The sequence below is a fragment of the Protomyctophum parallelum genome, assembly GCF_964188405.1.
Source record: "Protomyctophum parallelum genome assembly, chromosome: 1".
NCBI lineage: Eukaryota > Metazoa > Chordata > Actinopteri > Myctophiformes > Myctophidae > Protomyctophum > Protomyctophum parallelum.
Window position 1 is genome coordinate 13015055 of NC_139697.1, and position 15129 is coordinate 13030183.

A 15129-nucleotide genomic window follows, 5' to 3' on the forward strand; every position below is an offset into this window, starting at 1 on the left:
CACAAAGTGATTTATTCTTCGTCGTACTCCAGCGTCACGCGGGAGAAAATAGATGCTCTCTAAGCTCACAACGCGTTGCAGATGCAACACGTTGTGAGCTTATAGGTCTGTTATTTTCCATCGTGCGACAGAGCATACATTGGGCATGATAGGTGTGTGGGATAGAACCTTAGACAAAAGTAACATAATAGAAATTGATTATTTGAATCATTTCATTCATAGATTGGGTGTGTTTTAGCGTAAACCTCCCCCACATTGTATTGTAGGTTTTAAAGGTATATTCAGTGATTTCACTTAATTCAAATATCACTTATTTTTTTGTTTTGTTGTGATAATCCTCTCTACTATAGAGTGTGCTGACCATATAAGGAGTTCCTCCCTGTCCCCAGTTAACCCCTGGGGGTCAAAAAACCTTAGGTTTCGTTTTTGACTCTCTATCCTGATTGGACGAAAGTTTGGGTCCCAAGGCAAAAACGAAACGGTTTTTTGGGTGAAATCACTGAATATACCTTTAAAGAGCTATTAAAAAATAAATGGGTTGCGAAACATTTCAGCCCAGACCCGAAAATAATGCTACCATGGCATTGACTCAAGAGCCCAATTTTATGCATTTTCAAATATGAAATGCCATGAAAGTTTAGGCATAGGATACGGATAAGGCATGGCCTTTGGGTAATGAAATAAGCCAATCAGTTGCTCAACATTGATTCATTTCACAGTTACTATTACAAGTTTGTTAAAAGTATTTGTGAGCTTCCATGATGCAGTATAGGAGTCTGTCGTCGTGGCGCTAGTGAAGATGGCCTGACCAATAAGTAGAGATTGGGATCAAAGTCTGGTTCCGGGTCCGGATCTTATTCCCAAGTTATCGCCACTTGGAAATCAATAAGGTTTGGTCTTATTGAGACTCTTATTGGGTCGAGTGGTTCAGAGAAATGACGAGAGACATGATCAGACCTGGAATTTCATTTTAAAGCCAGGACAGGAAGGCTATGGAAGTAATGCATTTAATTTAATGTATTATTTCAATCAATCAATCAATACATCTTTATTTCAGGCCGAGGGACCCAGGGAGGTCCATAATATGACAACACAAAAATAACGGGAAATAAAAATAAATATTTATTTCACAAATCATTGTATTGGTATTTACAAATTAACAACAATAGAAAAGAAACTCCCTAGTCAAAAGCTCATACATGGCCTGGGCCGTGGCTCAGCGGTCCAGGCACCTTGGCTGGCAGTGTGCCGCGGGTACCGATGCTACCGATTACATTGTGCATCTAGCACTTTTGTCGAGCGAGACTTGCCTTTGTGGGATGCACGCACAGATTAGACGTCACCAACCGACATGCGGAAACAACGGTCGGACATGCCCTGTTCCCGTGCTTGCGGTTAGGGTTAGGTTAGGGTTTGAGGTAGGTTGTCGGTCTGATGACAGTCGGACCAATAGTATCAGTCTAAACTTTAGACTCTAAAGTCAAGCCTGTACCAGCCTTCGTTCCACGTATGCATTAGTCTATATAAGACACAGAAAGCCCAGAATCCATTACCTGTTGGCTGTGTATTAGCTAGAGTGCAGCGGCAGAGAGCGTTTATACAGGCGCGACTGTTAAGGATTATTGGATCACGACGGTGATTTCCTGCAAAGTCAACAGCACCTGAACCCCCCCCACCGCCACCCCCGCCTGCTTACATGGCTGTTTCTGACTCCTCCAGTAAACAAAACACGCATTGTGTTGTGTGTGTGTGTGTACCAGGTGACAGACACACTCCACCATCGAAAAATGGATGCGTGCTGACCTTATGTGTTCACATGACACGTGTGTCTGTGTGTGTGTGTGTGTGTTTTGGAAGTGGCATGTACATTTGACCACAGTCTGGAAGAGGCATTCCTTACCAAGGTGCTTAAGTACCACCGTCTTAAGGATGCTATTATACAGCTTGGCTACAGATGTAAACTACTTGTGTTCATATTTGGAAGCCTCGGTAATGTCCACAAATCAGTCGTGAGGGGCCTGCAGATTGCAGGCATGCCCAAGCCGAGAGCTAAGGCATCGGCAAAATTCTGTTCAGTGTCTGCAATAATTGGCAGTCGCCATATATGGAGAAGGCGATGCTTTCTGTACCCGTGATCTGTATCTGAAGCACTTGTTGTAGAGTTTTCTCAAGTTTGCGCATCCAGTCCACTATTGTTTGTGTTCAAGACATTTCTTGTAAAATGTGAATACAAATAAAGATGTTAAATGTGTGTGTGTGCGCGCAATCATCAGTCTTACCAGGATGAAGAGGGCTTCGTTGGCCATCTCCTGGTGTGTTGGGATGGTGGAGAAGACAGACAGGACCAGACAGCTGAACACCAGCACAAAACTACAACACAGAGAGAGACGCAGAAAGTGAGCAGTGGTGGAAGACGTAATCATATCTCCAACTAAAGTATTGGTATCAAAATGTACTGAAAAAGGGCCACATTTTACAGCGTTTTCATTATTATTATTCTAGACCCCAGGAAATTACATCTGGCCACAAAATATCACGGGATCTGCTAAATGTCAATGTGGAGGTGACAAGCTGACTATTGAGCCTATGACAGTATGGCAGCCCCCTAGTAGTCAGTGCCAGTGGTTCGATCTTCGACACACAGAAAACAACTACTGTGGCCACATGTAATTTCCTGGGGTCTAGTAGGACTATAGTAAATAATAAAGAAATCGCCGTAAAGATGTGTAAAGAAAAAACATTTTTTATTGGTAAAACTATTATTGGTCTATGTTATGTTATGTTTATTTATTTGATATGGACATAACAATCACATTGCTCATTGCACAATTGTACAACTTGTAGATGCATCGTTTACAGTGTGTTAGCACGAGTGCTAGTTTTCACCACTTGTCCATAGGAGACTTTTCTAAAAATACAAAGTTAAAAAAAACACCCAATCTAAAAATAAGAAGTACATTCAAGTGAAATTTACAGCAAAGGTACAGTACACATTACATAACCTCCAGTACAAAAGTAAACATAATCATTCTCGTGACCAGTCAGGAGCTATACATGTGAGCACAGTTGATCTGATTTCAACCATAGTTTGAGACCTCTATAGAACACATTACCATCCGTCTCTAGTTTTAAGACCGTAGGCAAGGAGTTCCATAAGTTAGCTCCCTTTACTGAAAAGGCAGACTGTCCGAATGTGTTGTTACACCTGGGAACAACACAGTTACCACTTGTTGAGGCGCGAGTGGTTGCTCTACCAGAGCTCGGAAGTCTAACTATCAGTCCAGAGAACAAAAGTGAGACATGACCCTGTAAACACTTAAAAACCTTTAAAAAAAAATTCAAATGTAAAAAGGTTGTGTTTTGGTCTGACAGTCATTAGACCGACAAACTACCTCAAACCCTAACCTAACCATAACTGCAAGCACAAGCAGCACATGTTTGAGCAATAGTCCGACCGTTGTTCCCCGCATGTCGGACTAATGCTCCGTTGGAATTACTAACCATCGGATTCCTTCATGAGAAGGACACACCTAAGACTCGTCTCCCAGACCCAGCACACTGTTTGGAAACCACCGATTTAGGGTGCCTATTGTAGGTAGTGCATTTCACCCAATTTCACCCAAGGTTTATTTCTGTATTTTTAGCACCCTCTAGTGGACAAATGTGCAGATGTGGCATAGTAGATATACTGTATAGTACAGACAGTCACAGCAAACCTCATTACAATAGTTGTGCATGTCGTCGCCCTGCAGCTAAACGGACTTGGGATAGAGATTGTGTTCTTTGGATGTCCAGGAGGCGTGAAAAGGACAGTAAAAATCTTTAGTGTCAAATTCACACTCATGATTGTACTGTGCAAGAGGCAGCCTTCTCTCTCTCTCTCTCTCTCTCTCTCTCTCTCTCTCTCTCTCTCCAGGCTGATGTTATAGCTATTCTCCTGTTGCTGTTGTGTCTCCAGGGAGTTGTTGTGGAGCACGGAGAGAAACTCTCCATCAAATGAATTAGAATAAATCCAGTGTGGCTCGCCTCTGTCTGCGGTCTATATAGTATGTCGCTGTGACGTACACGGTATGGAAAACTGCTTGGCGTGCGTTTACACTATACTGTACATCTGTGGCTATACTATACATACCGTGAGGTTTCATTGACATATAGTTGCCGACAGACGGTGTAACGTTTCATTTCAAGCTGTGGGGTCAGTGTTGTGTGTCTGGCCCGCACGTCTATAGGCTATAGCCTGCATTGGACTGTCTGGACAGACAACTCCTCCACAATGCTCCAATGCTACTACAGACAGTCTGTAATTCTGCCTCGTACAACGTTCTGCAAAGGCAGCTATAAGTTTGTTTGTTATTTCCATTCATGAAATCAGAATTTCTGCAAATAGATTAAGCCAGTCAACAAAGTGTTTATACGGTTCAAGTGAGCAGCAAGCCAGATAGGTTTCAACTTGCAGGTGAGAAAGAAAGAAAGAAAGAAAGAAATCATTCACTAGATCAAACTACCAGTCAGCCTCCGTAAATACTACTGTATTTGCTGCCACATGTGCAAGCCGAGAGGAGAGTGGATGAGCGAGTCATCGCTCCAGTCTGTCTGCCCGCCAGGCTATAGGTTTGTTAGTATGGCTCCCCCTTATCTTGCAAGTATGATTGAACCCTACAGTACAAACCCTCCCGCGCACTCAGATCAGCCAACGCAGGGAAGCTGGAAGTACCCTCACTAAAAACGCCGGGACAACGCTCCACACGTCCCAAACTCTTCTCCCTTCTGGCTCCAAAACTGTGGAATGCACTTCCCATTGCAGTCAGAACTGCAGCATCACTCCCAATCTTCCGCCGTAGTCTGAAAACCCACCTTTTCAGACTTCATCATAGCCCATAGCACTTATCCTACCCCCTTAGATAGCATTTCTGTAGACTTAGATAGCATTTGATACAGACTTATAGCATGTTATGTAGACAGCACTATAATTGCATTGTATATAGTCATAGCACGCCATAGTACAGATGTATAGCATAGTAGTATAGATATATAGTTTATATGTATAGTCTCATAATATAGATATTCCACTGTTACTTTCTTAGCTTACGCATGTTTCATGATAAATGTTTTATGTGATGTATTCCCATGCTTTTTGTTCTTGCTTAATGTAAGTCGCTCTGGATTAAGAGCGTCTGCTAAATGCCTAAATTGTAAATTGTTAGCAGATGGCATGATGACGCTGCTAAAAATAAAATACAACCACAGACAGCGAGGGGGACACATGCACGCAGGCATCAGCGGCATGACCACACTCACACACGACAGTGTATGTCTTGGGTGAGAAAACATACTCATACTGTGTGAGACTGAGTGTGTAACTCACTGCCTTGTCCGCTCCGGGAGAGCAGAGCACTGTGCACGAGACGACGCACGGACACACCCAGGAGGACGAGACATTTGCGAGTATACGGACGCCCACAGGTCGTCCATCAGCTCTGCAATGTGCTGACTGTGAAACGTCTGTCTTTTTTCCCCTCAATTAACTCGGAGCAATGTCTATATTTCCACAAGATTAGGCGGGAGTGACATCTTTGTTTCGTCCCCTCTCTCGACGGTGACAGGTGATGGGTGGGTGTTGCCGCCCGGTGAGCCGTGCTGACAAATCACCTTTTATATGAGCATTATGACGCCGCCTCCTGGCTCGGATAGATATTGTACATAATATGTACAATATTTTATTTTTATTTATCTCTTTACAGTTATGTTCTATATGTACTACATATAGAACATAACTGTAAAGAGATAAATAAAAATAACTGCCTGAACCTCACATACAGTAACAACAATAATCCATAACAGCAAGAAAGTTTAATCCTTCATTTGTTTTATTTTCTCATCCTTCATTTTGTCGTTATGCCAATTGATTCCTTCCCATACACATTTTTCTGTGTGCTGCCGTGGTATACATACTGGTTCAGCTGCCAGTGAGGAGCCCCCACTGGGAGGACCTCCGTTCTACTCCTCCCGCCAAACACTCCCCGCTGACAGGTACAGTAGGAGTATGTGCATGGACAAATATCATCACCCTCCCCGCCCGGCTTCCCTTGTCCGAACACGGGCCTATACCGTGTTCGGATGCGATAGACGCCCGACGACAAAGACGTGCTGGAAAGGAAACCTTTGATTGTATTCTCGGTTGCACGCACGTGTCACACAATCACAGCAGCTATTTTTGGTGTGAGGCGACACCTGTGCGCAATTAAGTGCAACTCAGGCTTAACCGAGTTGACTGCGCCCCTCGGCTCTAGTCCAAATATCAGATTCTCTAGATGAGTAAATAGAATAGAATGCAGCCACATTGTGTTGTGTTGAAGTGGAGTTCTGGTGGGTATCGTATGACTAGTCTGTAACCCTTCCTCCTCCTCCCACCCAGACCACATCGTCTGCAGACCACAGGCCACAGGCAGGCCACCATTCACACACACAGCTCACACATCCACGCAGCTCTGTGAGAATTACTTCTGGAGACATTGCATTTTTACATGCAATCTTATCTCACACTCTAACTGAGCAGCTGAGGAAGAAGGACTCAGATGTTTGTTTTTAACTTGAATAAAGCAAATATAGTAGTTTACTATATAAAAAATACTCAATATGTAAAAAGTATGCATTCAAAGTTTTGCTTGAGCACCTAAATTAAATTAAATTAAACGCGTCACATACAGTAAAGTAGTGCTGGTGGTTAATGTATGTTTTGTTTTGTATTATTAATATACATCTGTGTTGTAGAAAACGAAAAATGTCAAATAAATGTAGCGGAATAAAAATGAGATGTACTGGAGTAGAAGTATTATGTGTGGAAAAAGAGAAATAATCAAGTAAAATAAAAGCAGCCTACTTATGTACTTACAGTAGTTACTTTTCACCACTGACTGAGGCAGGTTGTATCCATACTGTCATGCTGTGATATTGCTCAGATTATGAGCATTTCTGCAACTCTTACAGTATGTGGGGACAATTCCAAAACATAAACGGTGAGTGACCGAAGCACAGTTTGATGACAGTCAGTCAGCCTCATAGTGGGGGTCCCGGGACTCCCAGGTGTCCTTGGGGTGGGGGGCGTATTTAACCTGCGTATTTTCACACGCAGGTTTGTGACCAAATAATTGTGTTGGTTTGAGAGCCGCAGTGTGACAAACAGAAACACATAATGTAGGGGTCAGAACAAAGATGAGGGCAGTAAAGAGATATTTAGTCCATGTGGGACAAAGCGTCAAATTTCTGCTGAGGGCACACACATTCCCCCCCCCCCTTCCCAACCACCCATCGGCCCTCTTTTCGGGGGAAATGTCAATTAGGACCGACGGTGTCCGTAGAAATCTACCAAATCAGCACTGCGGGGATGTGGAGACGAGAACCGTCGAGGACGAGAAGACGAGACGGCATCTGGTTGAGGGGCGAGCCGAAGAGGAGGAGGAGGGAGCGCTTATTGATCTGCCTGTGTAATGGCACAAAAAAACCAACCCGGTTAAAGCGTACTATAGGTGAGCTAGCGCTCCATCGATCGATTCCCGCGGAGCCCCCGGTGGGATGCGGAGAGGGAGAGAGAGAGGAAATGTAAATATCCCTGATGAATGATGCTCTCTCTATCGGCCCTGAGCATCAAACGTCATTAGCCATCACTTTAGAGCCATACGTCAAGGATGAGAGTCACTGACTTATGGGTTATATAGACCGCAGCCGCAGCGAGGCCGATAAATACATTTCTGCATTTCACCATCACGTCAGCGTTCTCTCTCTCTCCCTCAAACACACTCTCTCTCTCTCTCTCTCTCTCCAGTGGTGGAAAAAGTGCTATTTCTTTTTTTACTTAAGTAAAAGTAACAATAAACTGCAATGTAGAAATACTGAAAGTCCGGAATTCCAAATTTACTTGAGTAAATGTACAAAGGCATTTGTCTCAAAATGTACTCATTGTGAAGATATGTCCCATTTCACATGTTTTCAAATGTATAAAAATCTATATCTCTATCTAAATCTATGTCTACAGTATATCTATATCTAAAATAGCAGATCTACAAGTTTACAATGTGTCGCATTGTGAGCTTGTAGATCGGCTATTTTCAAAAGGACAAAATTGATATAGGGCTGAAGTGCTTAATGTATGTTTTGTAATAATAATCAAAATCCTATTAAGTAACCTACAGTATTGACTAAAGTTTTCAAATTGTAAATGGTGCATTTATATCGCGCCTTCCCTTTATCCATAGAATGTGCATTACATTCACCCATTCACAGACACATCCATACAACGATGGCGGAGGAAACCATGCAAGGCGCATCGGGAGCAGTCAGGGGGTTTCAGCGTTTCAGCAGGATCCTTTGACACCAACTCTGGGGGAGCCCGGGATCCAACCGGTTCCCAAGGGGCCTCTCTCTATACCTCCTGAGCCACTGCCGCCCCATCTCCAGTCAGATGTGTCCGCTGTTTCTCACTATAAGTGGGCCGCTGGGGGGCAGCGCCAGTGGCCGGGCCCAACCCCACCCCAGCGTGGAGGCAGAGGAGGCGGAGATGAGGACACCGCTGTCTGTCTGACCACAGTACCTTCCCAGAGAAAATGTGTCTGTCGCCACGTCTATACAGAAACAAACCTGTTAACCCCCAGGGAGGGGATTAAGAATAGGAAACCTTTCACAGTAAGCACTCTTACAAACGAGGAGGAGCACCAAACAGCTCAAGTCCCAAAAAGGTCACGCTCGTTTCATTTCAAATGAAGACGCGCATTGTATCGAGTTGATAAAGACATGATACACCGGCAGTGGATAAATGCACCGTGTGTCTCCTGTCCTCCTGCTAAAGGAGGTTTACTGTAAGACCAGTCAGCATTTGCCAACTTGTTCCAGGAATTAGAAACCAGTAATGCACACAGTGCTTCTGTACAGTACGGTGCGCTGCAGGTCAAACCTTTTCTCCCAAAACCTGACAGAGTGCGATTTGTCTCCCCGGGACACGAGGAGGGGTTAGCTGGAACAAGACACACAAATGCAAAGTGCAGAAACTAGACGATAGTGAGAGAAAGCAGCTGAAAGCAGAGAGAATGTGAAATGCAACGGCGTACGTTAAATGATGTATACACTCCCATGCTTAAAGTGGGTACAGGTGTTAAAAGGCATGTAATGCTATTTCGTAAATCGATTAAAATCGATTCAAACTGGTGACAATTTAAATTGATTTAATAAAACATTTATTGTGATTTGTGATGCAAAACATAATCCATGTGGAGAAAATAATAACAATACAAATCTACAATGGAGAGGGCCACTATATTTCCACACTCACTCCAGAGGGCCACATTGCATATTTCTGTCGTAGCAAAAATAGCCGATCTACAAGCTTAAAAAGCGTTGCAGTGCGATGCGTTTTGAGCTTGTAGATCTGCTATTTTTGCTATTTTAATTATTTTTAGCTATTTTTGAATTGGAATTCTGGAAATTAACATTTTTATGTAATTTCAAATGCCTTTCAAAAGCCTAAAATTTACTTTATGAACTAAATACAAATTCATTCGACATAAAAAAAAAGAAGACAATTACATTTTAATACTACATATATAGAAGTAATTAAAGCGGGTCATGTTTGCATGTTTGGAATTGTAACAGCTGAAATCAAATATCAGTATTCAGATATTAAAACACATTGACTGCCATTGCCAAAGATCTTTGTCAATTGAAGCCTAATTTTGATACTGACGCTGACCGCCATTGACAAAGATCTTTGTCAATTGAAGCCTAATTTTGATACCGACGCTGACTGCCATTGACAAAGATCTTTGTCAATTGCACTTTTATAGTGCATTCGGTCGAGCGACCCATAATGCTACTCACGTTAGCCTGTTAGCTAGCTGTGTTGTTAGCACAACACTGGATCGTCCATCTTAGATCGCCTATCCATTTCTTTCAACTGCTGCTAACTGACAGGAAATGGCGGCTTTTCAAAATAAGAGCTCAAATTTAAAAAAATGCTGGCAGTAATTAGATCCTAATTTTTCAATAAATGCTGGCAGTAATTAGATCCTAATTTTTCAATAAATGGTAGCAGTAAATGTGTTTTAACCTGCAGGCCACATGAAGTGAAGGTGGGGGCCGCCAGTTGCACATTGGTTCCATTTGTACACTCTCACCCTACATTTTAACAGCAGGCGAACAGCAGCGACTCTGGGTAAAAAGTCATTACCGTATGTAATGTAAAAGTATCACCGTTCCACAATGGAGGGTAAACAAAGCAACACATGAATTTGATCGTCCAAAAATAAAATATTTCATGTTTTTGAACAACGTTCTTGCGCCCACCTTTTATCTATCGACTCATTGCCTGCTATCGGCAGTAGTTGCCGTGTCCCATAGACAAATAACACACTTCCGGAAAAGACGTTGTGGTGCTTGGAATAACAAGTGGGGAATAGCGTGATCCGCAGGTATTTTGTGTTAACATGATTGTCATATCGTCATCACAATTCTTCTTACTACACATACAAAATCTCAGATGCATGGCTCAAATAATGATTATTGGCGGAATTGCGGAAAGTTCATAATATTTCGTGCTCCCGTTTTCGTTTTTCACAGCATTGGTGGTTGTTGCAATTTTTGCACAACAATACTTCACCATGTGTTTCGCTATAACGAAGGAAAAAAACAAAACATAAAATGTGTATGTTCCCTAATGCAATTCCAATGGTAAACTGTGTCGTTTTCACCCCACGAAGGAATGGCGGATTCGGCACGCCACGAAATAACCGTATGTGCATGTCTCAAACAATATTCAACAATGTCATCCTCATTGCATGTTTTCCTGATATCATGCAGCCCTCCAGTGTGTGGTACAGCATTAAGTGCACGATGATGAGAGGAGAGGAGAGTACAGTACAATTTGGGTAGGGGGGGTTTGGGCAGACAGTGAATAAAGGGGATTACAGTGCATCCAGATTGCTTTTAATGGAGGCCTGGCAACCGAGCTTTTACAGCTGTGTTGTTTTCCTGTAAATGCACATAAGTGAAAACCCTCCGTCTCACATTACTACTAAACTGTGAGACTGTGAAAATATTTGTAGTGTTGATAGACAGACAGAGCACAGCTGCTGCCTGCTGGTGGTGATGGATCTATATGACCCTCCTTTACCGCAGTGTGCATGTGCGTGCGTGCATGTGCGATCTACAAGCTCACAACGTCAGCTTGTAGATCTGCTATTTTCAGCATATGTAAAATCTGCCATTACGACGGCATCAAGGCCCGCCAAAATGCATTTTAGTCGACTAAATCAACTGTAGATTTAGTCGACTGAAACTAGACTAACACTAAAACATTCCGGGTGACTAATACTAAATTAACACTATTCCAAAGACTATGACTAAAACTAAAATAGAAACTTTCTGCCAAAAACAACACTGGCGTGCGTGCGTGTAGTATACACTCACACTCACTAATACACACAAACAAACACGCTGGTTTTGCAAACTCGTCTTGGGGACATTGCATTGATTTGCCTTCATACCCTTAAGCTAACCTTAAACATAACCAAACTAACACTATAGCAGAGACAGTTACAGTTAAAAAGGCGTTGTACTGTACATTAATTACATAAATATAATAAAGAATAAAAGTTAAAAATAAAAAACACACACTTAAATGCTTTTTTTAAAACAACTTATTTATAAAAAATAAAAACTATCGAGTCAAGGCTGTCACCCTTTGTTTGTAGCCTTAGATCAGGGGTCCTCAACTAGAAATGATGAAGGTCCACAAATATTTTTTTGAATAAGACCGAGGTCCGGTCCCATGCGGGGCGTCCATCGGAGAGCGGGGCTCTATGCCCGTTTAGTATGGTCAAGCCAAGCTTATACAAATCAGATCCCCTTCCAACCAACCAATAATGGGGTGCAGAGTGCAGGCCCGGAGTGGAACTCCAAATCCAATTTTTGGGGGCCCTTGGGGGACATTTTGGGGGCCTTTGCAGCAATTTCACATGAGAAATGTACCATCTGATGTTATTTATATTATTAACTTCTTCCCTTCCTGGCCTGGCCTGAGCTTAGGAGAGATTTATTTTTTGCTGGCCTGACCTGATGCAAAAAAAAATATATATATATATATATATATTATTATTTTTTTGCCTATGGTCCGGTCGTGGACCGCGGTCCGTCAGTTGAGTACCCCTGCCTTAGATTATCACTAGCATGACTGAAGAAGTAGCATGTGCTTAAATTCATATTTAGAAAATGTTTCAGATGTCAAAAGCCAGGAGAGCTGAGAGATCTCACATTGTCATGGGGAAGCAGTAGTGCTCAATAGGTGTTTAATAGTAACTTACACATCATTTCAAATACAAATAAATACATGCCTAACCACATCTAATTGGGGACACCAATTAGACCGACCATGGTCTAACCAAATGGTTTGATATGCAATATGTGACCTATGGCAGGATGTGCACACACACACACGCACGCACGATGTGTAGCCTACTGTACATACGATTGTTTTTGCCTCTGTGCATGCATTCCCCGCATCATCCGCATGTACATCCACTCTGCATCTGCTGTGCGTGCACATTTGCATGTGATGAAAGGGCGTAGTGTGGTTCCTCTGCTGCAGCACGCTTCTGGTGGAAACAACCTTTTGGTGAGGTCACAAGAACTACTGTAACTCAAATTGCATAAAAAACAAACGCATTGCCTTGATGCTCAAGTTCATCTCTGTCTTTTGCACCTCCACGATTTTCTAGCAAGCAAATCACCACCACGGATGACACCAATGTGAACGTCATGTGCGACGGGTGACAAAGTGGAGGTCTATTTTATTTTTCTTAAGAATAATTTTATTCCCCTAATTAGATCCAGGTGGTAAAAGCGCAGTTCTAGTGTTAACTGTGGTCTAATGTAGTGGTTTTCAAAGTGGGTTGTGGGGACCCCCAGGGGTCCTTGGATTCCAGGGGTTCCCCAGAATAATTAGTCATACCTAACCATTTAACCATGTTATGCTTTGGCTATTTGTGGCGCGCTGTGAGCTTGTAGATCTACTGTTTTTTGGAAAAAACTAATTTAAACAAACATTTCCACTTCTGAGAGTCCCACGCACAAAATATTTTGAGATGGGGGGTTTCTGCGGCCAAACACATATATTTTGGGGGTCCTTGACATCATGAAAAGGTTTGAAACCACTACTGTCAGCACTCAAAGCAGAGCCGCATGGAGTCTAAAACATTTTTCTGATGGTAGAGAACTTGCTTGGATTCGGCACATTTATTATTTAGCCACATATTTTTTTAACTTTTCTTTATTAATACTCGGTTGCACGCAGGTGTCGTGACATGCACTCACCCACCCGCAAACCCAGTCTAAAGGCTCATACATATAGTCTGGATTTTCGGTGGTGAGGTGACCACCGAACTACAACATGACGTCACAAGCTACGTTGAAGGGCAAACCACCGCCACCTCTGTCTGTTTTTACTCACCACCGCTCAACGTTATTTCAGCTCCGGTGGTCACCTCACCACCGGAGCGGTGGTCACCTCACCACCGGAGCGGTGGTCACCTCACCACCGGAGCGGTGGTCACCTCAGCACCGGAGCGGTGGTCACCTCACCACCGAAAATCCAGACTATGATTGAGCCTTAACTCAGGCTTCATGCTGCTGGTCAGTGTTCGTGCACCTTGCGGCATAGAGTCTGGACCTCCTGATTCCATCAGCACTGGATGATAAAGCAGCTATCAGTTACACAACGCGAGAGGGAGAGGGAGAGAGAGAGAGAGCGAGGGGACCTGAGATATGTGTGTGTGTGTGTGTGTGTGCCTGCGTTGCCGTGCGTGCGTGCGCGCCTGTGTGCACGTGCGTGCGGAGGAGACAGAAATAAGTAAAGATGAGAAGATAAATGGAGGGTGGCAGACAGACAAAGGGAAATAGAGAGTCGCACCGAGCTATATATGTGGAAAAAGGAGGCGAGAAAAAAAAAGAAATGAGCGGGCGAGGGATGAACTTACACGTGACTTGAAAGGTCCCAGGGATCATGTCTACGTGCCCCTTGTGTGTGTGTGTGTGTGTGTGTGTGTGTGTGTGTGTGTGTGTGTGCGCGCATGAATGCGTGCTTGCGTGAGTGCGTACGGCGCCAGCCCCGATCAATGCCGCTCTCGCTTTCAGACATTGACCTGCGAGCCGCACACCATGTGGGCCAGGTGCTCAAACACGCAAATACAACAAATACCTGTATATACACACACACACACAGACACAACACACACATATCAAGGACAGCCCACGCCGATTATTATTGAACACGTGTGTGTGTGTGTGTGTGTGTGTGTGTGTGTGTGTGTGTGTGTGTGTGTGTGTGTGTGTGTGTGCGCGCTGCGCGCGCGCGCTGCGCGCGTCTCCCGTCGCCGCAGAGGGCGGGCAGATGTAGGTAAACACGTCCAAACACGAGGACCAACCAGAGACAGCTCAGCCCGGGCTATATGATGACGGCCTATTTATAGACGCAATTTAGGACATTACAGCAGAGACAGAAACACCTTGAAACTATATAAAATAGATCACTCTACGTCACTGTGGAACCACACACACACACACACACACACACACACACACACGAGAAGAGGTTCTCTCACTGTACTTTATCTAAGGTAGACCTACAGTACAATTACGTGGTATCAGGTACAGCAGGAGCAGAGAGGAGAGGTCGAGGACTCAGTTAACAAGCATATACAGTCACACCGTAAGAGGTGGAAGAAAGGGGGAGGGGGGGGGGGGGGGGGGGGGGGGGGGAGAGAACGAGACGGAGAATGGTGGAAACAGTATTAAAGATATTAATAGCGCTTCTGTCGACTTAAAATAGCAACTGCAGGCGAAATGTGCCGGTAGACAGCCAGCGGAGCTATAGCTGGGCTCCGACCACGTGTAGGGCTGCTTTCCTGACTCTGTTACCTAACCCATTTAGGCCTGACGTCGAAATTTAAAACAGGTCTTCTAAATCCATTTTTCTGAAATACCTACAGTATGTTTCTATGTCAGTGGTGCTCAATATTTCATGTCAAGGACCCCAGAAACTATATGTATTTGGCCACGGAACCCCCATCTGAAAATATGCTGTTCCAG

At 43.7% G+C, this 15129-nt stretch overlaps 1 protein-coding gene across 1 annotated transcript in view; it reads right to left on the reverse strand.

Annotated features, from left to right (window-relative positions):
* The window catches only part of kcnq4 (potassium voltage-gated channel subfamily Q member 4), a gene marked incomplete at its 5' end in the record, with an annotated part of 106094 nt that overhangs the window by 40071 nt on the left and 50894 nt on the right, over positions 1-15129 (reverse strand). Inside the window, one exon of the mRNA XM_083774493.1 lies at positions 2280-2370. Coding sequence (XP_083630619.1) covers positions 2280-2370 — 91 coding nt within the window. The remainder of the gene's footprint in view (positions 1-2279; positions 2371-15129) is intronic.